This window comes from Photinus pyralis, unplaced genomic scaffold, assembly GCF_008802855.1.
Source record: "Photinus pyralis isolate 1611_PpyrPB1 unplaced genomic scaffold, Ppyr1.3 Ppyr1.4_LG7, whole genome shotgun sequence".
NCBI classification, from domain to species: Eukaryota; Metazoa; Arthropoda; class Insecta; order Coleoptera; family Lampyridae; genus Photinus; species Photinus pyralis.
In genome coordinates, this window is record NW_022170738.1 from 22,972,304 (window position 1) to 22,997,468 (window position 25,165).

Consider the following 25,165-nt stretch of genomic DNA (forward strand, 5'->3'; position numbering starts at 1 on the left):
CAGGTTTCCGAAGGATATTTTGCTCTGAAACGTGGACAAATTGAAGAGTCCTTAATAATAATAATAATAACTTTACCATCGATTGAAAAGTATGTGGTAGCTCTTTACGATAGAACAAGTATTGTATTTGTATTTGTATTTGTATTTATTTAGCATAATATATGGTTATTGATATAATGAAAAAATTGGCAACAATCACATAAGCCAAGGCTTGTACTTGATGGGTCATCGAGCATATTATACATGTACCTACACTATTACAACAAAAAAGAACAAAACAAATAGCCAATCCTTAAACCTTTTCTTAAATGCATGTAGGGTCTCTCAATTTTTTAAATAGATAGGCATTTTATTATAAAGCTTAACACCCAAGTATAATGCATGATGATGGGCATGAGAAGTACTCGTTTTAGGAATTATTAACGTCTTTCGGTTGCTTCTAGTATAATGTTCATGGACAAGCACTTTATATGTATCTTTGCGCTCAAAAGTAAAAGTAGTAATCTTTTGCAGATACAATTGTCGAATCGTTAATAATCCCGATTCAGCGAACAGAAGATTGGTAGGGTAGCGATAGTCTTTACCCATAAGTATTTTAATAATCCGTTTCTGTAAAATTTTTTCGCCAAATCTAGAAAAAGAGCTACAGTTTTTTTATTTTGGTCTAACTTACGATACAGAGTTGATGTCAATTCATAAATTGTATCGCTGGTACTTACACTTTTCCTAAAACCAAATTGGAATTCCGATAGAATATTATGTTTATTAATGAAGTCTATGATAATGATATTGATAATAATGACCAATAGGTTTGCTTATTATAGGATCAACTTTTTTAATAATAGAGTTTGATAATCCATCAATTCCCGGGGAGTAAGGGTTGTGTAATTTACGGATATGATTTTCTATCTCCACTTCAGTAACTGGTGATAAATAAATTGTGTTGGGGTTTATATTGGCAGAATTTAGCATCACTCTCTCAGCCGGGTAACGATCAATGTTTTCGGCCATAGTAACCGCTACATCTCTATAGTAAGTATTAAAAAAGTTTGCTTTACACTCATCATCAGTAATTATCTCCCCAAATATGCCCTGAATGTTCCCCAAAGGCCTTCTAGATTTGAAACCATTAGTCATCTCATTAATGACATCCCACGTCTTTTTTAAATTACCATTGCCTTGGTGAAGTCTATTTTTGTAATAATTTTGTTTTGTAAGCCTAATTAGTTTTGTCAAGTCCCATATGACCTGCACCGAATTGTGCGACTGCGGAGGCGAGTGTTCTCAAGATAGGGTTCAATAATTTTAGTGCCATAGTTATCGTTAACTTTCCTCTCAGCATTGTAATGTCTCAATAAATACTTACTTTAGAGCATAGTTATAAGTTAACTGTATAATATTCAATAGAGCAGCCAAAAGAAGTCATCGTCACGATTTTACATAAATTCTCCCTGGGTATTTGACAATTCTCTTCAACCTTCCTAGATGTAAGAAAGTACAAAACAAACCCTGGACATACATTTTTGACCCATTTTATTGGCGGTTATTGAAATTCTACCTTGCGCTTAAGAAACCCGCTAAGGCAAGTGCTGTCCGGGGTTGCGGGGGTGGCGGCATAGCTGAAATTGAACCTTAGGGTGTCTAGAAATTCCCCTGAAAGTTTCAAAAAGTTATCACAAAATGCAAGGTCCAACCCTATTTTGGTTCTTAACCCCTGCACTAAAATGTCTCCTTTTATATATCGATCGAGATATCTCGACAACGGTATACAGCAAAATCCTGAGGTTTTCAGCATTAGATTGGTATTAAGTATATCGAGTTATTCCTTAATCGATTACTCACCAAACTTTTGTCTTGTTTGCTGATTCTACACCTAAATTTTCTGTACTTGATGCATTCCTTCTCTTCTTGTATGTTTGGATTTGCTATACTGATGAACACGCTGGCATGGTAAATCGTCTTCATAATGTATTCTATGGATTATTTAGCTACATATGCACTCACATGCTCAACAAATACACTTTTTTTTGTCACGAATCAAAGAATAATTGCTTATTAATATAAGAAACAAAAACAAATCTTTATTTGTTACATATACACGCCAACACTGTAAACGTTACAACTTTAATATTTTGTATTGTCTAAGCCGATGGATTCTAAAAGTATCTATTTATTTATCCGTGCTTACTCGATTAGACCTTTCTTTATCTATACTCCACATATGACGAATAAAAAACAAAAATCGAGTTTCAACAGGTGCAGTTATTACATTTTTGCACTAAAAGCTACCGAACAACCGAGAAGTTTGTATTCTGTAGATGTTACGATAAGCTCGAATAAAAAGCTCTTCATTAAAACCTTCTTATCATTACTAAAGGTTTGTAACAAATAGTCAAATACCATACTGCCTACTAATACGACAATCATTGCATATTCCTTTAACTTTGCATTCAGTTTACGCCATATTCCCGTTACCAATACTTTAAGTGAGTTGGTATTTTTTCACAAGCACATCTTCTGCTAGTCGTAATACTGTTCAGTTGTGATTGTCATCGTGCGATTTGCATGTTCAAAGGCATTTTAAAAAGCCCATCCATGCGATTTCGCTGTAATTGACCATTTTTATTATTTGATGGTTGGTACATCACTCTTCTAAATCCATATTAGTTAACAACATTTTAAGGAGATTGAGGATGCCTAATCGAAACGGTTACAATAAATTTAATAAATTTGATGCAGCCGATGTAGGTATTCGAAAGATAGGAAAATCCTGCTTATAAAAATCCGATTAATCCTCCCGTTCGGAAAAATCAGAACTCAGAATTTTAAATATCTGAAAAAACTGGACACTGAAGAATTAATCGAAAACATCCGAGGAAATAGAAGAATCGTAAAGAATTCGAAATCCAGACCGCCAATCTAAGGAATCTAAGGCACTCATGGAGTCTGATGAATAGGAGAAATTCTAAAAAACGGAAGAATGTGAGGTATTTGAAAAAACACCCGGAGAATCTGAGGTTATAAAGAATATAAAGAAATCTGAAAACGCGATCCTGTAAAACGCGATCGAAATTTGGGGAAACATAATGCATTATGCAACGAGATATGCAACAATTGTTTGACGAGCAGAAAATAGCAATGAGAGCTATAAAGCGCGCATTATAGACTGCTCTTTGCAGCTTATACATATACAGGGTGTAGCACCTATAAAAACACCTCGGATCAGAGACTAGCAAGTCTGTGCCTCGGATCATAATTCCTTTACCATAAAAGATTCCGAAAAAAGTCTTGAGCAAAAGTATACGCAATTACCGCCGACATTCCAGTGGCATTTTTCAATGACACACCACATATTTTATTACTGATTTGGAGAGGACTTGAAAAGTACTTATTTTTTTATGTAACATGTTATACCCCTAACTTTAACGATTTCGCGGTTATAACCTTTTTTGTCCAAATTTGACATTTTTTCGAAATTTTTTTTGAGAGAAACTAAATTGCGCAGGCGGTTAATTTTTGGACTGAGGCACACGTTAAGACCCCTTTCACAATCAGATAGTTTTTTTAAGTGCTTTATCGAAAAAATAAAATTTTTGTTCGACCTTCGCCCTAGCCTTCGCAAAATTTCATATTTTAAAAAAATTTCAAATGGCACCCCGCTAAACAAACTAAACCTCTGGGTAGTCAAAACTATAAACTTTCCAATGATATAAACAAAACCATACATTCCATAAGAAAATTTCAGAGAAAAACCAAATCGAAACGCCAATTTGTAAAAAAAACGTTTTTTGCGAACGCAAGTGTGCCATGATAAAACAAAAGATGTTCAATTCTCACAATTAACAGTACAGTGTCGGCAGTGTATGATTGTTTTTGAATCAGCGTTGCGAAAATGTTCCAAACTCAAGCAGAACTGGTTGATGCGATGTTTATTCTTGGACACATCCAGATCCACACGCGTTTGAAAAGGTGTTGGGTAAATTTACAACTACCGGTTCACGCACACTAATATGGCGATTGTCAACAGTTGCTCCGAGAACTTTCAATTCTTTATCTTCCGCCAAAACCGGTATCCGTTTAACTCTCCTTGCTCGTTTTGCACGACCAGTAGCTGTCAATCTATCCAACACTTTTTGAAACACGTGTGCATTTGAATGTGTTCTGCCAGGATATCTCCTAGCGTACACTTATGACGCCAGCAAACAATTCCGGTAACGATCTCTAAGAATAAACATTATATCAACCATTCCTGCTTGAATTTGGCACCATTTTGGCAACGTTGATTACAAACACTGTCGAGACTTTACTGTTAATTGTGAGAATTGAAGATCTTTTGTTTCATCGTGGCAGACTTAGGTTCGGAAAAAGATTTTTTTACAAATTGGCGTTTGGACTTGGTTTTTCTCTGAAATTTTCTTATGGAATGAGTGGTTTTCTTTATATCAGTGGAAAATGTAGTTTTGCCTACCCAGAGGTATAATTTGTTTAGGGGGGTACCATTTGAAATTTTTAAAACATTTGGCGAAGGTCAATCAAACATTTAATTTTTTTATAAAGTACCTAACAAAATTCGGTGACTGGGAAGAGGTCTTAACCCACGCTTCAGTCCAAAACTTAGCCGCCTACGCGAATTAGTTTCTCTCAAAAAAATTTCGAAAAACTTAAATTTTGACGAAAAAAGTTATAAAAGCGAAATCGTTAAAGTTAGGGGTATAGCCGGTTACATAAAGAATAAGTATTTTTCAAGTAAATTTCAAATCAGTAATAAAACATGGGGTGTCCATTTTAAAAAAAAGCAGGTTTGATACGCCACTGGAATACAGCACGCCCCTGGTGATCGAAAATATTTTAGAAATATGGCGGCGGTAAATATGGGTCAATTTTTCTCTAGGACTTTAGCGGTATCTTTTATGGTAAACGAATTATGATCCGAGGAGTCTTAGGGGCTACACCCTATATAAAGTGGTATCAGAAGTCCATAGGCAGCAGAAGAATTTAATTGCAAGAATTTACACTATGCCATAACTACAAAACTCCCTATTGTCAACACCCGGGTGTTAGATTACGCGCAACCGAATATCTGCAGTATAGGTAACCTATGCCCAAAAGACTGGAAAGCGGTGAGGCCCAAAGTATTTAAAGTAAACTTGAAACAGCACCTGATCGCAAAAGCACTCTACTCTCACAGAAAATCAACCTTAAATAAAATAAATAAGAAACTTTTAAACACGCCAGAATTTTTGCTCCCTCCTAAGCCTGGGTGAAGTGTGAAGGAAAGTAACGATGCGTCCTTTTGTCTCGCCAATTTAACATGCATCCAATTTCATGCGTCCTTATGTCGCGACACCGAAGTCAATTTACTCCTTCCACCGTAGCTGTAGTTAGATTTACAGAAAAAGTATTACGTGTTTAGAGATGACTATAAATTCCGTTTTCCAGAAATCTATAGGTAGGTACAGAACTGGGTCAAGCGTTCTAAAAAACCGCTCGAGCGACGAGTGACAACCGCTCTAATTGTCTCAAAAATGCTCGCGAGTATCGAGCTGTTTTGCAAAGCGAAATCGCGTGCGCGTTCCGAGTACTCCTAAAAGTGCTCGAGCAGTTTATCGCGAGCGCTCGGGAAAACTGCTCGTGAGCGGAGAGACACTCAAGAGCGGAAAAAACGCTCGCGAGCGGGCTTAATCCTTCAGCGCTTGAGGGCGGTTAAAAGCGCTCATGAGCAAAAAAAAAACGATCAGGAGCAGAAAAGCCGCTCGCGGGCAGAAAAAGCGCTCGAGTGCCGAGGACTTTGTAAACGCTCGAGTATCGAGCACCAAGCGGCCGGTCCGAAAAGTGCTCGCGCTTTTGTGCTTGAAGCGTTTTTTTGAGCGAAACGCTCGCGAGCAGTACCCAGCTCTGGGTAGGTAATACTCAGAAGCGTTACCATGAAAAATCTTGAATCTTGGGTATTTTATTAACTTCGCCGTTCGCGGAAAGAATAATTTTCCCTAGGGTTGGACAAGGGAAGGGGAGTCACCTTTGAAAGCAAACATTCGTCGATTGGACTAATAGCCTTTACACATGCCAAAAATAAAAAATTGGTTCCAACCCCAATACACCGAATTTATTACATTCAGTACCACATTAATATTTCAGATTGGCATCGAACTGGTTTGGCAACTTTATCGTGATTTTTTTCATTTGACAACTGTCAGCTTCACAACAATCCCTCTCCGTAATCCTTGGAAGGGCAGTATGAGACGGCGAATACATGTCCATCAAACTTTTAGCACTTAAAAGAACTTGCAACAATTCGACTCCAGTTTGGCATGATAACGTTCTTTTCTGTGGAATTTCTTTAACCGGTTTTTCGTTTTCTCTACAGCTGCAGCTACTGTCCCTCCAACTATTTATTGAGCTTTTTTCGGATATAGCGGTCGACACCCTACACCCGATATGGCACCTAATATTTTTGCTTGTAGTAAAGAAGGATCGATTATTTTTTTCGGGCCGAAAAAGAATTATGTACAGTTTTGGAATAAACAAAAAAATCCACGTAACCATTGCACTAAGAGTAACACACATACACATGGTAATCACTTTCGAATCGCTGCCAAAATATATGGGCACAAACGCTATCCAAATAACGCACGTTGTGTACATTGCGAATCCAATAAACTTCGCTTCGTTAAAATTCTCTGGAACATTCCTTGTTTTTACTGCGTAGACAGTGCAGAAGAATATTAAAAGAAAGTCGAACGCAAGCGGCACTACAACCCCTTCAGGCGTCGTATTACACTCAAGAACTGTCCTGGTCGGGTGATAAGTGTGGGTGCTGCTTGCTTCTTGATACATGAGCATCCCTATTGAAATGAATACTTCAATTCCTATAAGAAAACACGTTATTATTATTTGAGCGGTGGCAGACATAAATAATGGCTTCCTCGTTGGAAATCTCTTTTTAGATCCCGCTAAAATACGTGAGATTCTATTCGTCTTTGTCAGTAAAGCAGCGTATATCATTGCGAAGCTTAATCCGGGAATGAAACGGTTTAACGTACAGGTCATTTTCGTCGGTTTTGCTAAAATAATAAAAATCGACGCGTGTGATATCATCATCCCCGCGAGAATAGTATAGGAAAGCTCTTTGGTGGACGATTTCACAACTGGGGTATTACTATACTGAGCGAATATAATTAGCGCGAATAAAGTTATGAAGAATCCTAACGACGCGAAAAAAATTGCAACCACAGCTTGAGTGTCGAACCATTGCATATGTTCAATTGGTAGAGGAAGACAAACTGGAAAATATATTATAAAATTGATGATGGGAAAGTACATGAGCGCTTGCCTGTTTGAGCTTTATCTGGAATGGTTCCTAATGGGCATCTCTGGCAACTCTTGAAATCGGAAGCTTCATCTAAGATTTCACCGAAAGGGCATCGTACGCAGACCCAACAGCAGCGTTTGTCCTTGCCTCCTTGTTGTACATTCTAAAATAGAAAGCAAAACATCAAATTAATTATACCTGAAACTTGTATTTGGTGTATTATTACGGTGCCATACATCACATTAAGAGATTGGCCGGTAAGATAAAATTTGAGCGATTCTCTGATATTTTCTGAAAAAAGTGTGTGAGCTAAAATGGAACGCAAAGTCACGATTTTTTTACATATTTTTAGTTAGGCGCAACAAGGAAAGCGCTGAAAATTTCACATTATTATTTCACCCAAAATATAATGCCTAACCATCGCTTGATCTACAAAGTCGCACAAAATGCTAAACGCGCGGGAATATTCTGGAACACGACGGCGTTTTCTAGACTTCTAAGACATTTATTAGTTTTCTAAGTAACCGGGTGTACGCAATTTGTAAGATCTGAAAGGAAACTTTTTTGTCTGATAAAAGAACACATATAGTAGCGTTCGTAACAATAAACCAAGTATTAAATTGTTTTGCTTGATGCGCTTTGTTATAATTTCATTGGATATGTGTGTAACTGTCCGTAATAATATACAACTAAAAGTAATAAATAAAAACCAATCCAAACATTTACTAAACGAACCGACATTTTTGGAGTAACATCTAAATTCAATGTCATAGTTTCATAAATTTCAGAAAGAGAGCAATAATGCGTAATATGCGGGGAATACGAGCACAGTCACAAATTGATTGCACCAAAGCACATAATATGCAACACCATTTTCTGCATTAGCATTTATTATATTACAGATTTTCACCCGTGGCATCGTACGCTAGATATTGACGGATATAATGTAACGAAAACTCGGCTTACAGAATGTAAAAATGTAAATACATAGGCACGGTACGCGAAATACCTTTGGTTGAAGCTTTCACAAACGCGCGTAGTATGCTTCCAAATCTGTTCCACTTTTTAATCGCAGCATTGTTTGAAGTTTTGAATGAATGCACCAAAAGATGGAAGATATAAATACTTTTTTTTACTACTAGCGTCTGATGACATGATTATTAACCTTTTTAGCGCATTTCCACAAAAATAAAAAAAAATGCGCTATTGTGGCCACTTTGTCCGTCCGTCCGTCCGTCCGTCCGTCCGTCCGCTAACTTTGCGACGCTACTAGTTTTTTATCTTAAGAGCTATTGTTCTACTTTTTTCGCTATTTGGTTCGTTATGGTGTCGAGTCTTGTACCAAGGAAGGAATTTTTTCTGTACCGCTTACAAAAAAAGTTATTGTAAAAAAAACAAAAAACCGTTTTTTACATGTTCCATAATTTTACACTTTTGCCGTTTATTAACGATCCTAGAGATCGTTTATAATTTTGCATTGCTATCTGTCGCCTGCCGGTTGGTCTCTCCGTCTGTTCCTTTGTCTGTCTGTCCATCTATCTGTCCGTGTGAACGATAACTTTGTTTAGAAATGTTCGATCGCTTTTACATCTCCGTTAGTTATGAACTGAATTGCATGAAATTCAATATGGGCATAGCTTTAGCCATATAATACGCAATGCCAAAAGTTGAATCGAATCGATTCAAAATTCACAGTGCCCTTTTCGCATCTCGACCATTTATAAACCGAATTGCAAACTTTTTTACTTATAAAAGTATTTGAATGAAATTTGATACATAGGCACTTGGAATAAAGGAAAATCAAACGCCAATTTCAAAATTTGGTTTTGCGCATGCGCAGTGCCAACTTTTTTATTTATGGAAGAATTTAAACGAAATTTGATACATAGGCACTTGGGATAAAGGAAAATCAAACGCCAATTTCAAAATTTGGTTTTGCGCATGCGCAGTGCCAACTTTTTTATTTATGGAAGAATTTAAACGAAATTTGATACATAGGCACTTGGGATAAAGGAAAATCAAACGCCAATTTCAAAATTTGGTTTTGCGCATGCGCAGTGCCAACTTTTTTATTTATGGAAGAATTTAAACGAAATTTGATACATAGGCACTTGGGATAAAGGAAAATCAAACGCCAATTTCAAAATTTGGTTTTGCGCATGCGCAGTGCCAACTTTTTTATTTATGGAAGAATTTAAACGAAATTTGATACATAGGCACTTGGGATAAAGGAAAATCAAACGCCAATTTCAAAATTTGGTTTTGCGCATGCGCAGTGCCAACTTTTTTATTTATGGAAGAATTTAAACGAAATTTGATACATAAGCACTTCGAATAAAGGAAAATCAAACGCCAATTTCAAAATTTGGTTTTGCGCATGCGCAGTGCCAACTTTTTTATTTATGGAAGAATTTAAACGAAATTTGATACATAGGCACTTGGAATAAAGGAAAATCAAACGCCAATTTCAAAATTTGGTTTTGCGCATGCGCAGTGCCAACTTTTTATTTATGGAAGAATTTAAACGAAATTTGATACATAGGCACTTGGAATAAAGGAAAATCTAGCGCCAGTTTCAAAATTTTATTTTGCGCATGCGCCGTGCCAACTTTTTTATCTATGGAACTATTTAAGTGAAATTTGATACTTAGGCGCTTGGAACAAAGGAAAATCTAACATTAGTTTTAAAATTTAGGTTTGCGCATGCGCAGTTCCAACTTTCTTATTTAGAAAAGCATTGAAATGAAATTCTTCTCATAAACTGAAATTGAAGTAGCACGTCAACAATGGGTTGCCCATGCGTGCAACGCTATCTTTCATATTTGTGGGCGGATTTTTACGATTTTAACAGAAGTTGCATCTTACAAATGGGAAATGAATGCAAGTGGAAATGCGCTTTATGTAAATCGTTTACGATTACTTTTTAACTTGTTTCCACTTGTTAAGTAGGCTTTCTCGGCAATTGTTCAAAGTGGTTAATAATGTGGACATTATTAACTAGTAGTCAATAATGAGAACTGTCACGCTGTCACTTTTAGAAAACACAACCCGAAATTTCGCTCAATAAACGTTTAGACAAATTCTCTGAAATGAATAATTGCCACCACCCGCCATTTCCAGAGAAATTACATACCTAAAATTATCACATTTTGAAAAAATTCGAACGAAATTACTTTTTGACAATATCTCAATGACAGAACAAAATACGGCCTGTTTGACTTGTACTTCTACGTACTTGATTGGCATGTTAAATTAAGAAACAAAAAATTCTGTCCAACCGTTCACTTTCTTATCAACATAATATGTTAATTTAGAGGACTTCAAGTGCTAGTAGTGAAAAAAATAGTATATATACCACGGTAGAGAAGTATATTATTGCCTTCGCACCTCACACCCCTCGGCGCAAGCGCCTCGAGAGGTAATTTTGGTGCTCAGGCAATAATAGTGGCCTTCTCTACCTTGATATAGGTATAATGTACTATTTCAGGACCATCTAACAAAATCAGTGTTTTTAAAACCTTTGAAATCTAAAAGAGGTACGGAAGTACCTTACAATCTTTTAGACATTTTTTGTATAATAGGTACTCCTTACATCCTCCAATGTGGCAATGGAACAGAGTTCACCGCAGCGCAGTCATAAATGAACTTGCTGATTGATATGTTCGAAGTTATTTATGCATCAAGGGCATTAAGGGCTTATACACTTGTGTCTTAATATACTATTAGTGTGAATTATTCTGGGCGAATTTTGGCTTAACCGGAAAGTTATTAAGAAAAGCTTGGTATTAATTTGTAAAGGATTTGCTACAATTAAATAAACTGCACGTGAGCGTAGTTTCCCGGGCAAGCAAGTGGCATATTCATCATTCGATATTCGACATTCGCGAAATTATAACTAAAAAACTGTCAACACGCCAATAGTAATCTTAATTTAATCGGCCCCATTATTAAAGACGTCATTGTGACCATACTTTTGCGGAAATGCTTACTGATGATTTTTCCGATTAAGTATACTAAACAATAACAAAGTTCAATAAAATGAGTGATGTACGAAAATTAATTTTCGCTTACAAGTAAAAACAACCACCGAAGTTTGAGGCTATTACATTCAAGAAAAATCTCCAATTTGAAGTGATACCTAAATACTAGAAGAATTAATTGCCAACGGATTTCAAATGCACTTTACTGAAAACAACTGAACATCTTTATATACCATCCAGCTGTACCTAGATGTTAAGAATTTCAATCCATTCTATAACCTAAAAGATTCGTAGTCTGATATTTCGAAGACAGAAAAGGGTATTCACAAAGGAAGAGTGGAAGTTGTGAATTAGATACATCTGGCGATAAGGAGAAAATTAAAATTCAGATATATGAAGAAGTTAATATCGGAAGTGGGTACTCACAAGGAGAAAGTGATAATCTTGGTTTCATATTCGTTGAAGTTATACTTGTTTTAGGTTAATGTCAATTTGAGTTTCATTGGGATTGCTTTCGCTATTTCCAGGGATCAGCGCGCAGTGGTTTTGATCGCATTAATTGAATTCATAATATGACTTAAGATATAGTTAGCAGCGATGATTCGCAGACATCCATCGGTTTTTCAAGATCAATTAAGGATAATTTTCATTAATATCATAAAGAGCACGGCACGTGTTCGCATTTACAAAAAGTTGTTAGGACTTTAATTACATACCTTGTAGTGACCATGAGGACAAGGAGCCGAACAAACTGATTCCATGGAAGAATGCGGGCCAAATTGCAAATCGGATATCCAATTTAGCGTTCTGTTATTCCATATACCAACTTGGACATAGTCAAATCTTCCATCTGCCAGTCTTTGATAATTTACAATGTCGTACCGGCCTGGAGGATCACCGTTGTCATCAAATTCTACAATGTCATCCTTGTAGGTAAAACTTACATTTAAAAGATAATTCTAAAATTAGAACAACGACGTAATTTACATCAAACCCTTTGACAAATTTACCTACCTTGAACAGGGAACCATTAAAAGGGTTCAATTTATCACAGACTCCAAAATACTTATCGCCACAGATTTCTTGATGCATATTTTGTAGAGCGTAAGCGAACGTATAGACGGCTTTAATTACAAAGCTTAGTTTAGGATCTTGTCGATACTCTTGAGATAGCCGTTCATTTCCTAAAATAGTACATTATATGAATCCAGAAATACAATTGGCAATGGTGACTCATAGGCTTTCGATAGTCAAATTAGGATATTTGCTCATTACTAGTATATAAGTTACTAAGGGAGCCCACGTTTCACGTCTCATTATGAGGAAGAGTACTTTTAACAACTATTTGGCTGTAGAAAATGATTTGTGCTGTAATTGTAAGTTGTTTTCTAATTAGATTTGCGCCAGTAATTTCGCTTCCATTAAATTTTGCCCCAAATATTCTCCCCCAGAAGATTTGCCCCAAAATTGTTCGCCTATGGAAGTGCCACTCTCAAAATATTCACCCCCAGAATACGCATTCCTCAAAAATTGGTCTCCGTCGGAATATCCCCTCGCAAGAAAAATGCACTTTCAGGAGATCTGAAACCTAAAGAAACTACGCTGAAAGAACTGCTGCTGGGAATTTACTCGGGAGAGTTTTGCCGGGCGGAAGCGAAATTTGTCACAGGAGTGTATGAGGGGTCTGGCGTTGAGTAAGTAGCAATTACCTATTTAAGGTTTGTAAAATTTTGTATTCTTAAATGCAGTTCTTTGTGTGTACCGAGAGTTTTTCTGAAAATGAACGATCTTTGGACAAAGTTGCTAGTCACCAAAATATATTGCGATAGAAACTCATCTTCTTTGGAAGTTAAAAGTTCGGGAGCGAATCCGAGACCAATTTACCTGGAGAAGCGAGTTTTCTTGGTGGCAAATTTTCAGAAAAAAATTATTTTTCTAAAATGAATGTCCTTATGATCAAACACATTACATTGAACACTTTTAAATAGGTTTTTGCGCTGGTATGGTATGGTACCTGTTTCAAATTTCATCGAAAGGATTCAGTCTTTTCGCATGGTTATTTCTTACTTAAATTATACGTCGTCTAGTATAAAAACAGTCTCAGGTAGCCGCCCACTGTAAAACGTATGTCTTTTTCTTCGTATGGGCTAGATAGAGATAAAAATATAATAGCATAATTTGTGTACAGCCCATAGGCCACCAGTTTTGCAGTGGGTGGCTGCCTGCGATGATTGACGTGACTGTTTTTGTATTAGAAGAGCAATAGTAAAGAAAGCCGGGGTAATGCATGAATGCATGTACTAAACTGAGGTGTGCACTGACATTTTCGCACGTTGCTATTTCACCTAAAAAAAAATATTTTTGCGGCTGTTAGTTATGATTTGCAAATAAATGTGAATGAAATGCCATTTTGCCTTATTTAATTATATTTTGTAAAATGTTAGGAACCAAACTGATAAATAATTAATAAACACGCCAACCTAATTGCTTTTTTAGCAATCGCTTCTTAAAAGCTCCACGCCATTCGAAAAACACAACGTACAAACCAGGGTCCTAAAGCTCTATTATCTACGAAGCGAAGTTTTAGCCTAAGAGAAGGAGAGTGGAAAATTAGTTATGTTAAGACTTACCACAGTACTTTGAACAATGTACCTAGAGACGCGTGTATTTTATTAAAGGAGATCGCATAGAATGAGACGAAATTAACATTGAAGTGCAAATATCTTTTGAGAAGGTCTATATTTTTATACTGGTTTAGCGGTAATCAAGTTTAACCTTAGTAATAGGATTTTTTCGAATGAGCGACAATGAATACATTCCTGTTGGAGAAACGCTTTGTCAGCCTCTTTCATAAGATAATTACATTCTTTAATTTTAGTCGGAAAAATCCTAATCTGCTTGAAATTTAAAATTTCGCGAAGTATAAGGGGAAATGCGAAGAATTACTGAATTAGTGAATTGCATAGCCGGCGCTTCAACTTGAAGTTGGACCGTTGAGCTATCATGAAAATAACTATAACCGAAACGGAGTAATAAAATTTACATAACGCCATATTTCTTTACTCCCAATTTAGGGAACTGCAAAGTGCGTATACTTTAAGCAATAAAAAATTGATGGTGCACAATTTATATATACCTACAGCCAGTTTAAAATACAGTGCATCTTCAACATTTTGCCGCCATTTGTTACTCCAAGTAAAATGAATAAATAGAACATAAAATTTATTTAAATGAAATACACTGAAAACTTTAGTAAGATAACATCTATGATTCTCTTCTCTTTGAGGTGCGTATAACATAAACTTAGGGTAGGTACCTATGTGTCGCTCTAATTTGAAACAATCTCCTTGTACGTACATTCTAATTTTATGTTATAAATACGATAGCTGTTCTGTTGACTTGGAAAGTATCACATGCTATATTTTCATCTCCTTTCACGTGTAATATTTTTCCACGTTGATCTGGGATCGAAAGTTATTGAACGACGATTAAGATCTGAATATCTGTACACAGCATCTTTTCGGCATTCAAGTAAAACATAACAGAAGTCGACGAAAATCCTATTGCTATTTCATGTCTTTTTTTGGAGTTGACTTCGTAACTTAAATGTTTTTACCTATCAAATGCTAAAAAGAAAAAAATGTTCAAAAATGGACCAAAATAAATAAGGTCTAAGTAAGATACAGGTCCAAAATGTTTCGTTGGGGAGCTGTCACCAAAAATCTCAAAGTGTGGGTATCGTGCTTAATTTTTTTCTCATAACATAAATGTGTTTTTATAGAAATGTAACAATGTTTTTGATTTGATAGTTTAGTGCAGCAGAGTTTCTTTAGCCCTTTCATATTCTCTCGTTTCTGAAGATTCTTTAAAATCTTTCATTTCTTTAATTTCTTTTCTTGCTGTTAGGTTTCATATTCTTTATTCTCAACAGTTGGGTTATTCCATATGCTCAAATGTTTCAAATTAATTTTCCATTGTTTAGTACCTTCAAATTCTTCGAATTCGTCCCATACTTCGACTTCCAATTTTTCCTATTGGTCTGATTCTTCAGATTTTTCAGGCGCTTTAAATTTTTTCATCGTCGTACTTTTCGGATTTATCAAATATTGGAATTCATGAACTTTCTATTCCTTGGATTATTTCACTTTTTTGAAACATGGAGGTCCTTCTGTTATTAGGATTTTTTAAAAGCATTCGTTTGATCGGGTATTTTTTTAGATTTCTGGAATTCTTAGGATACTTTAATTTTTTCAGATTTGCAAGATTCGTGAGATTGTTGATATTCTTCGAATTCCTTTGATTTTTTAAATTTTTTTAGATTTGTGATTCCACTGATGCATCCATTTTCTCAGAATAATTCCGATCCTTGATTGTTAAAATTCTTTCAGTACATAAGATATTCCAAATTCTGAAGGTTCTTCGAATTCTTTCGATTTCTCATATTAAAATTCTTTATTTTTATGATTCTTTGGGTTCTTGAATAACCGGATTTTCAGGTTCCTCCAGGTTTATCAATTGTTTTTATTTTAGCTTCCCGTCAAAAGTTTTTACTCGTAGTTGTCGAAGTAAAAAAAGGCATAATCACGTGTGGTTTAATCATCATCTCAAGAATATGCACGACGTTTTGAAGGTGCATAATTCTCACAACAGGAGAATATATTATGATTACCATACTCGTCAGCTTGTAAGTAAGTACCATAAAGTATACAGGGTGTTTCGCAATTGGCGCACACGGACTGTGGGATGGTGTTATACAACGAAAACTGAATAAAAAAGTTCCTCTACTAGTTTTTGATCAGACCGGTACTTTTTTTTCGGCGTGCTGAAGCTTGTTTACTAGCAGAAGGCGCACATTTTGAACAACTGTTGTAATTACCTACTCGTCATAATTATAGTTTATTTTGTACCTTCTTTTGTTTTTAAAAATGTGTTATTATTATGTTTAACCAGTGGCGTAGCGTAAGGGGGCGGCGGAGATTTTTAAAACCGCGGTAGTTTGAAAAATAGCGGTCTGATGGAAAACTGGTAGAGGAACTTTTTCTTCAGTTTTTGTCGTATAACACCATCCCATACTCCGTGTGCGCGAATTTCGAAACACCCTGTATAAAGGCGAATAGCTGCCAATGACACATTTATTCAAAATGCTAATTGTAAATCAAGGGCTATATGGCAAATTATTAAGCAGGGCGTATCTGATGTTTTTCTTGAAAGTAGTAATTTAACATCTGATCAATTTAACAACCATTTTGTTGAAATTGGAGAAAATATTAGATCTCACTTCCTAATGAGAAAAATAACCCGATGTTCTACTTTAATAGTTATCATAATATAACTACATGTTTTGATTTTTGTGAAGTATCTTACAATGATGTGCGAGATAGTGTCAATAGCATCAAGAACAGTAATAGTAAAAACTTTTGTTTAATGCTTTCGTAAATAGCATTGCGCATTATCTACATTAGAAATTTCATTGAATACCTTCATACAGCATGCGTAAACAGTAATTTTGAAACCGGTATTAGTGTTAGTTTCATTCAAAGTGCCTACTTTATTATATTTCATTTAACTGCTTTCGTAAATAAGAAAGTTGCTATTGCGCATACGCAAAAACAAATTTTAAAACTGGTGTTAGATTTGCTTGTATTCCAAGTGCCTATGTATTAAATTTCATTTAAATGCTTCCGTAAATAAGGATGTTGGCATTGCGCATGCGCAAAACCAAATTTTGCAACTGGTGTTAGATTTGTCTTTATTCCAAATGCCTATGTATAAAATTCGTCGTTGATTTTACTTATATTGGTAGTGTGTACATATAAAGTTTCACTTAAATCTCTTCATAAATAAAAAAAGTTAGCATTGCACATGCGTTAAACCAAATTTTTGACACTGCGCATGCGCAAAACCAAAAAATATATGTATGCACGGTCCCCATATCGCCCAAATCGGTTCAGTGGTGTAGAAGGAGTACGTGTGACGGACGGACGACAAAGTGCAGCCAATAGCGATTTTTCAATTTGATGAAAATTCGCTAACAATCGACAAGTAGTGCAATATTGAGACTTACGGATTACATTTTGGATAGTTTTGAGAATAGTAAGTTTTGTGTTGCCAATTTTTTAGATCTAACAAAGGCTTTTGATTGTGTAACTCACTCTTGCTTGTTGCAGAAGCTATCAGGATATAATTTTGTTGCAGTTGCATTATTAGAGTCGTACCCTTAATCGCACACAATACATATGTTTATTTTAATGATTCTGAATCTAATTTTAAAGAAATTAATACGAGAGTGCCGCAAGGTTCGGTACCTGGCCCTGTGCTCTTTTTGATATATTTTAATGGTATTACAAATGTTAGTCATGGGAAAGAATTAATTCTGTATGCAGATGACACTATCCTTTTAAGCAGATGTAAGAATCTTTGTGATTACACTACCAGTTCACTTAACAGAATTAAAAATTAGCTATATGACAATAAATTGCACATAAATTCATAAAAATCGCGAACATGTACCTTTAGCTTAAAAGAAATAAATCATTTTCATCAATTACCTCTACTTCATAAAAATCTCAGATCGATTGCACATAATATGTGACGTAGCTCCGGTACCTAGGGACCATCTTTAGGATTACATTGTATCTGTTCCGAAAGTATTTAAGACTATTGCCCTCGGAAAATTTCAACCAATCATATTAATGCATATTACAGAAATCACCTAGCTACAGACTAATATCCTAGAGTATTCATGCACGTGTGCAATACCCGCGAGTATTGCTTATGTGTCAATTCCCAAAAATGAAACTTAAATAATTCAAAATTTTATTAACGGAAATTACAATTTGTAAATGAACCCATGCCTATTTTCGGTTTCATCCTTTTTGAAAAACCATGTCCTTGAAAGGATTGAAACAAACATTATATTCTTGATAGTTGTAGGTACTTATCTTGCAAAATTTTAGCGATTCTATTCCATTGAGTTTTAATTACTCCCGCTTCGTAATCAGGACCGTCAATTTTCTTCATATTGTATCCAAAATCTTGCATGCAACAACTGACGAATAACTCACTTTTATTCTTTCGTTTTTACGTCTAGATATAAGCCTATTGCAATAGCAAGATGCAGTGCCAATGATAAGGTCATAGAACAAGATGACAACGGGGAATAAGAAAAACTATTGAATGGGCAATAGTCATCCCGTATATCCCTCGTGCACGCCAAATACCAGATCTGAGTTATTCAGGTATTTGACGTGTACTTGGGACATAATAGTTGAATATTTCCGCCTTTGCTGCCTTTTGTTGAACAATTCTACATTTTCTAGCTATATAGCATTTTCGCTTACACATAAAGCATCGAAATTCACTGTCTGTTAACCATCATAGCGTTCGATACAATGTTGGATGGATCATTTTTTCGAGCGTCGCTATCTTCCAGAATCTGGATATGAAGATGAGTTGACAGTAAGCCCCACGATTCTATCGCGCATCTGAAATTTTCGAATTTCGCTGACAAACTATTACATATAATAGCATTACCGACAGTAAGTCCAGATTTATTTCTATATCCATATCATTTAATTTGTCGACCGTATCGAAAAACGTATTTAAATGTTCACGTGTATCACCGTTATCTGACATTTTGTCACATGTTTCAATAACGTCGCTTTACGCGCCGGACCGGATGATTGATGAATCTATTCGAGCTTTTTGCGACAATTCGCTAGGATGGTTAGCTTAAAATAATATCCGACATCGCGTTATTATCCTCCGCTTTAAACGTATTTACCACAATCGCGTTGTGTTATCGTCTTTCAGCACGATTTTCTTCTGCGGTGCACTTGCATAACTCCATAATTTAATTTTCACTAAAATCGCTTTCATTTGCAATATCCACGTATAGAAATTTGGCTCAATTCGCGACATGCTTACGTCATCCATTTCAATACGCACTTTACACAGAAAAATAAATTCACGAACACGAAACTGATTAAACCCTTTACGAAACTTTTACCCTTTAGATTAACGAGAAAATCTATTGAAAAACGAGAACAATATACAGTACAAATTCATTTATAACGGGCAATAAAAGAGGAATGGCGGTCGAGTCGCTTTTGGAAGTTGTAAACATGTAAACAACAATTCCAAAGGTTACTCGACCAGCAACTCATTTTTAATCGCATAGTAGATATGTTTTTACTACTATGACAATCTATGATGGGTGTATACAATCATTATCATTAGTTTACTATCAAAAATCATCAAGAAAGAGCCAATAGAAACAAAAGTTTATTGCGTGTGGCTAATCAACGAAACCATCATATCATGAGCTTAGTGAACTAATGATAATGAGTGTATCAACCCTCTTGATTGAAGTATCACACACTAAGGTTATACAGGGTGACAATTTGAAAACTTACCACCCCTCATATCTTAGTAAATAAACGAGATATTTAAAAAAATCAAAATCCGTTTCGGTAATTCGGAGGGGGAATCACAATGACATAGTTGGCGACGCACCCCCTCCAACCCCCTGCGCCCCAGCCACCCCAACTTTTAAATCTTAAATAGTGACCCCCCATGTGTGATACGTCGTTGGAAAAAAAAATAAGCATGGAAAATCGTATTTAACTTTTAACAACTTCCAAAGCCGACTTGACAGCAACTCATTTTTGATCGCCAGTTATAATCTATTCTCAAACTCTTGTCGAACCTTTTCAAATGTAGGTTTTGCAATATTTCGACATTCTTGAATTATTATTCTCTGTCTTAGTTCGTCTATGTTCGCCGGTTGCGTTTTAAATACGACAGATTTCAAATGTATCATATTAGTTTATTTTTTGATTTGCACGATAATTACTAACCTAAATGTAATGCTATTTGGTATGGTTGGAAAGCATTTTTTCAGAGCTTTCCAACGACGTATCACACATGGGGGGTCACTATTTAAGATTTAAAAGTTGGGGTGGCTGGGGCGCAGGGGGTTGGAGGGGGTGCGTCGCCAACTATGTCATTGTGATTCCCCCTCCAAATTACCGAAACGGATTTTGATTTTTTTAAATATCTCGTTTATTTACTAAGATATGGGGGGTGGTAAGTTTTCAAATTGTCACCCTCTATAATACACTATTTTCTCAAACTCGATCATAGATTAGGTACTAAATAAATACATGCTAACATCAACTACAACGTGAATGTAATTTCAGATATGTTGTGATCATGAATCTATGTTTAAACCACTTTTAACCTTAAGGGCTACATTGGATAGCGTTCTTGCTTATTTAAAACATCAACATCAACACCTTCTAGGAACGATTGCCTATAGCATGTCGATTGTAGTACTCTGCAATCATGCATTACTTTTGCCACCCATATACAACGCCAACACTTGATTTCTAGTCCAGGACATAATCTTTTCTTTGCTAAGTTACAAGATGTTCTTCACGTTTCTGCAACTTCATGAACTTATAAGAATCGCGGGTTTAACATGTTTTCTTTAATACGGGAAATTGTTTCTGGACGTCAACTTCTCAATCTTCAACAACCTCATCTTCCACGAATTCTTGGTCAAATCAATCAAATCAAAAGCTTTCTTCCCTAATGTGCAGCATCACCGTAAACTGTTTTTAAATGGGGTTTTATTTCAGCCTCCGAATGAGCTCCTTTATAGAAATAGACTTGATCGCTTTTTGACGTTGTGTAAAAACAATAAGGGAAACAGGATTCGCGATTTAGAATTACATAAACCGTTTTAAAAATATCCATGCCTGAGCAACTAATTGCAGGCTCTGGCTAACTAAACTAAAGATTTTTGAATTATTTGATTATTTTCGAATTTTTCGAAAAATATACGCATTCACCAAGTAATTGTCTCCTGATGTATACCGCAAGCAATACAAACCAAATACCTTCAATGTAATGAATCATCTCAGTGGGTTGTTCACCACCTATGTCCTAACGCCAAGGGTCACCACGACAAGGTTCGTTACGCATATTTATTGTTACTGTAAAGTCCGATGAACTATCACTAGACCAATTAAATTCAGAACCGGATCAAAAATTTTGTATTCTCATCGACAGAAATCTCTGGATTTGTGACTCGTCTGTACAGACTTTTTCATACTTTCCTAGGATCCAGGCAAATTCCAATTAAAATTCATGTTAAGGGAATTGAACTCGGAAGGTTTCCATTATATACTGCGTCAATATAAAACAAAATAAGCTGATTTTGCAGTACAAACCATTAAACCATTTAAATTTAAAAAAGAGATAGCCATTTCTCCTTTAGGAAGTAATTATTCATATCCGTGCTAGGTTTAAATCAGTTCATAAAAAAATACTGTAGCTAAGGAAATGCAATTAATTTCCTTATATTATGTTATTTTTTTGTGGTAGTTTTTTAATTGCAATTTTCATTTTTTAATCCAAACAAACTAAATTGTTAATCAATAGAGTGTAGCAGAGTATTAATATCGAACCCCAAGATACAACAGGGACCAGGGTGTATCCTTTCAATAGGTAAAACTCTTCACTACGTGATTCCTTCCTTATTATTTTCTGAGCAAAAAAATCCAATAAAAATGTAGATGATTCCAGCAGGTGGTATAAGCCATCCTAGTTCACATAACAAGCTGCAATCTGCAATTATATCGGAGTTTGAGGAGACGTATTTTGCATTAATTTTTAAAAAGTTAACACTTATGAATACACAAGATGAATCCTTAGGTTGGGTCTCTTTGTACATTTTTAAAATGTGGCATCAATGCACTTGAGTTTTTCACGTAAAAAGTGTGGAAATTTGCATCGGTCTCAAAAGTGTCATGTTACCAGATTTAAAGATCTAAAAGTCTGGAAAACGTGAAATAGAAACCCCTTAGCAGGGAAACGGAAATTCGTACATCATTTGCATAATTTTTAATCATCAATTGGCTTTTATTGGTGATATTGTATCGAAGCATCCGGAGTTTTTGAGTGGATTTTTCCGCTTACAAGGACCATCCTGTATAATAACGATTGGTTTGAGCTTCGTCACGTAGAAAACCGCAATTTTGAGAAATTTCCGCGGGGCTATAGGGACACCAGGAGCGGCCGTAATTGATTAGTCCGCCTACACCCGTTGATGTTGGAATTTTGGGATTATTATTGTAACCACCGAAGGGTCTTGTTCTGGAAAAGATGAAGGACATTTAATATTTTTTGGTTTTTCTAAGCAAGTTGTTTTGCCCGCTATCAGTTAGCGTCTTGCTTGCAAAAATTAGACAACCGCCACCTGCTCTGAGTCCGAAAACTTGCAATTAACATACAGTTAATTAATGTAAGTTCATGAGCTTTTGAGTATGTATAATTAGCATGCACTAATTAAAGGAATTACAGTAAAGAAGCGCCGATTGAGACGATTGTGGTATCAAATTTTGCGCGCTTAATTAAGGAATCGATTCCCAGATGTTCGGGAATTTTAGGACGAACAGGAATTGATTGGTTTCGATTTCGTATTGAATACGCTACGGTTTGGATTTTCCTTGTTCCACCTCTACCAAATTGGGTTTCTTTATAAGCGAAACGCTCAATTTTGGAAAGATCTTTTTGCGTTCTACTTGCCGTAAGTAAGTCCGTAGATATATTTTGCCATTTTGCATACCGTAATTTGGATCTTTTGCATCTTTAGGTTTTTATCGACCGTACGAGATCTTTTTCTCATCTTTTGCATCTTTACGTTTCACTGACAGTAAGCGAATTTGTTTAATTACTTTTCTTCTGCTAGGGAATTGGCCGTATTAGGCCCTATTTTGTTTTAGCGTTCCAGACATAACCGCCGCATTTACTGAACCTGACCGCCGAACACCTGGAATTATCATCTCCGGTTGCGACTGCTTCCGAGGCTACCGAAACCAACCCGTCCATGCGTAAATACCGCCGACATCGTCCAGGCGCGAGATTATCGTCTGGTGGCGCCCGAGTCCGTCCGTTCGTTCGTTCCCTGTACCGTCGTTTTGCCGCCGACTATACCGCTTGAGGAATCATAATATACTTTGTATTAATATCTTTAATTAAATTACGCCCAAACAATAACTCTACTAATTGGGTTTTAATTCCTCCAACACCGGCTATGCGCGAGCAGCCAAAGTTCGTCGCAATATAATAAGAGCTTTAGCACGTCACGGATATGTAAGCTCAAAGCTAAGATAACGAGAATTGCGTTCCCAAAATTTTAGAATCACTAATAAAGTAATCACAAATCTACGATACACCAACATATCCAAAACTTGTGAATGAATTCGTTCTTATTATCAGTGAAAACACACTATTTTGACTGACATCGTCTGCTATATACTTCTAGTTTGTACGTATAAAAACTCGAACAAAAGTCATCAAATTTGGGCTGGGGCAGATTACATCTGCGTAAACATCTTCAATAGTTTGTAATTGATTTGTGTGATTAGTACATTTCAATGTTTGATAATGGTTATGATCACGTCATGGCAATAACTTGCGAATTTTTAGTTAGTTGATACCACCCTTAGAAAGGTCGAATTCGGATCTCAAGTTCTAAAAAGTACCTAGAGATCGCATTCATATAAAAGGCAAAGCTCTGTGACAACTATTTTTCCACTCATTTCAACTTTGCCTAACTTAAAGGTAAAACTCATGGTCCCCGGGTTAAAAAAAATTCCAAGACATTCGAGCATCAAAGTTGCTTCAAAACTCTACTTCTCAATTTCCACGATTTTCAAGGAAATGACCAAACATCAATAATAAACTGCAGATACTGAAATTGATTTACCTGTACACGGATGTCTACTTGAAGTCCCTTTTAAATCAAGAGGATTTTCCAGGACAGATGTCATATTTGTCGCATCTCCAAATGTCGAACGGTTTAAAGTACAATTAAATCTCGCCTCCCACAGTTCTTTAAACCAAGGATTGCGAATGTTCTGCGAGGGTTTTAAGGATAAATAATACGAATCGAAGTCGTGAACGTAAGGTGAGTGAATTCTTATTGAAATTCCACCCCAAGCTTCCATTTCGTAATTAGTTGTAACATCTTGCCGATCGGCCCATCCGTCGCTAAAATAATAAGACAAAATTAGTAAACAGAGGTCATTTTCGATTATGATTTTTATTATAGATAGCATAAAGTAATTAATTCTAAAATATTTTGTGGGGTATTTTGATCTATATCTATACGGAAAAAGATGTATTTATAATCTTGCCTAATTGAAAGAAATTTCCACTGTAGCGAACTTTCTAAAAAATTACGTTTTAAAACAAACTTTTACTTCTACCTACGTATAAGCTAAAAGCGACTTTGTCATAGTACATTTAATTAAAACGAAGATCCTTTGATGAATAAATTGTAAAAAAGTGTTTGAAAAATCAGCATTTAATCAATAATATTTTAAATTACAGATAAAGATGTGCAGTAGTAATGACACTTGTAAGTAGATACGTATATTAGGTTATACCATTGTATTTATAAATACAATGGTTATACTTTGTATTATACTATGGTTATACCCAAGGATGCTATATAATAATATACAGTGTGTTCCTGATCGGGTGGGATTGTATGGGTAACTTTCTTATTATTAAATAATAATTAAATTATAATATAGAGAATTGGTTAAATGTTCATCAAAGTTTTAGATACTTCAAAATGAATATGTTGGAGGTAATTTAAAGAAAAACTAAAAACGGTCATTTCCGTAATTGTCTAATATCGTCGAAAGTATTATACGAGATACAAAAATAGAGTTTTATATAAAAGTTACTGTCTTTGATACACTTAATTTAGAATTGATGTAAAAAAATTCAAGCCATATTGGTTTTTTAGGTTGCTTAATACATTTTTAATTCTCTCTTCAACGAACTATCATAGCATACG

At 35.6% G+C, this 25,165-nt stretch overlaps 1 protein-coding gene across 1 annotated transcript; it reads right to left on the reverse strand.

Annotated features, from left to right (window-relative positions):
• Nucleotides 1-4,786: 4,786 nt before the first annotated feature.
• LOC116176120 (metabotropic glutamate receptor 1-like) lies at nucleotides 4,787-24,596 on the reverse strand. The gene is made up of 6 exons (XM_031494593.1): nucleotides 24,571-24,596; nucleotides 24,065-24,348; nucleotides 12,304-12,473; nucleotides 12,006-12,248; nucleotides 7,331-7,472; nucleotides 4,787-7,280 (listed from the first exon to the last, which is right to left on the reverse strand). The coding sequence occupies exons 1-6, from the start codon at nucleotides 24,594-24,596 to the stop codon at nucleotides 6,124-6,126; spliced, it is 2,022 nt and encodes a 673-aa protein (XP_031350453.1). The 3' UTR covers nucleotides 4,787-6,123.
• Between the last annotated feature and the right edge of the window lie 569 nt (nucleotides 24,597-25,165).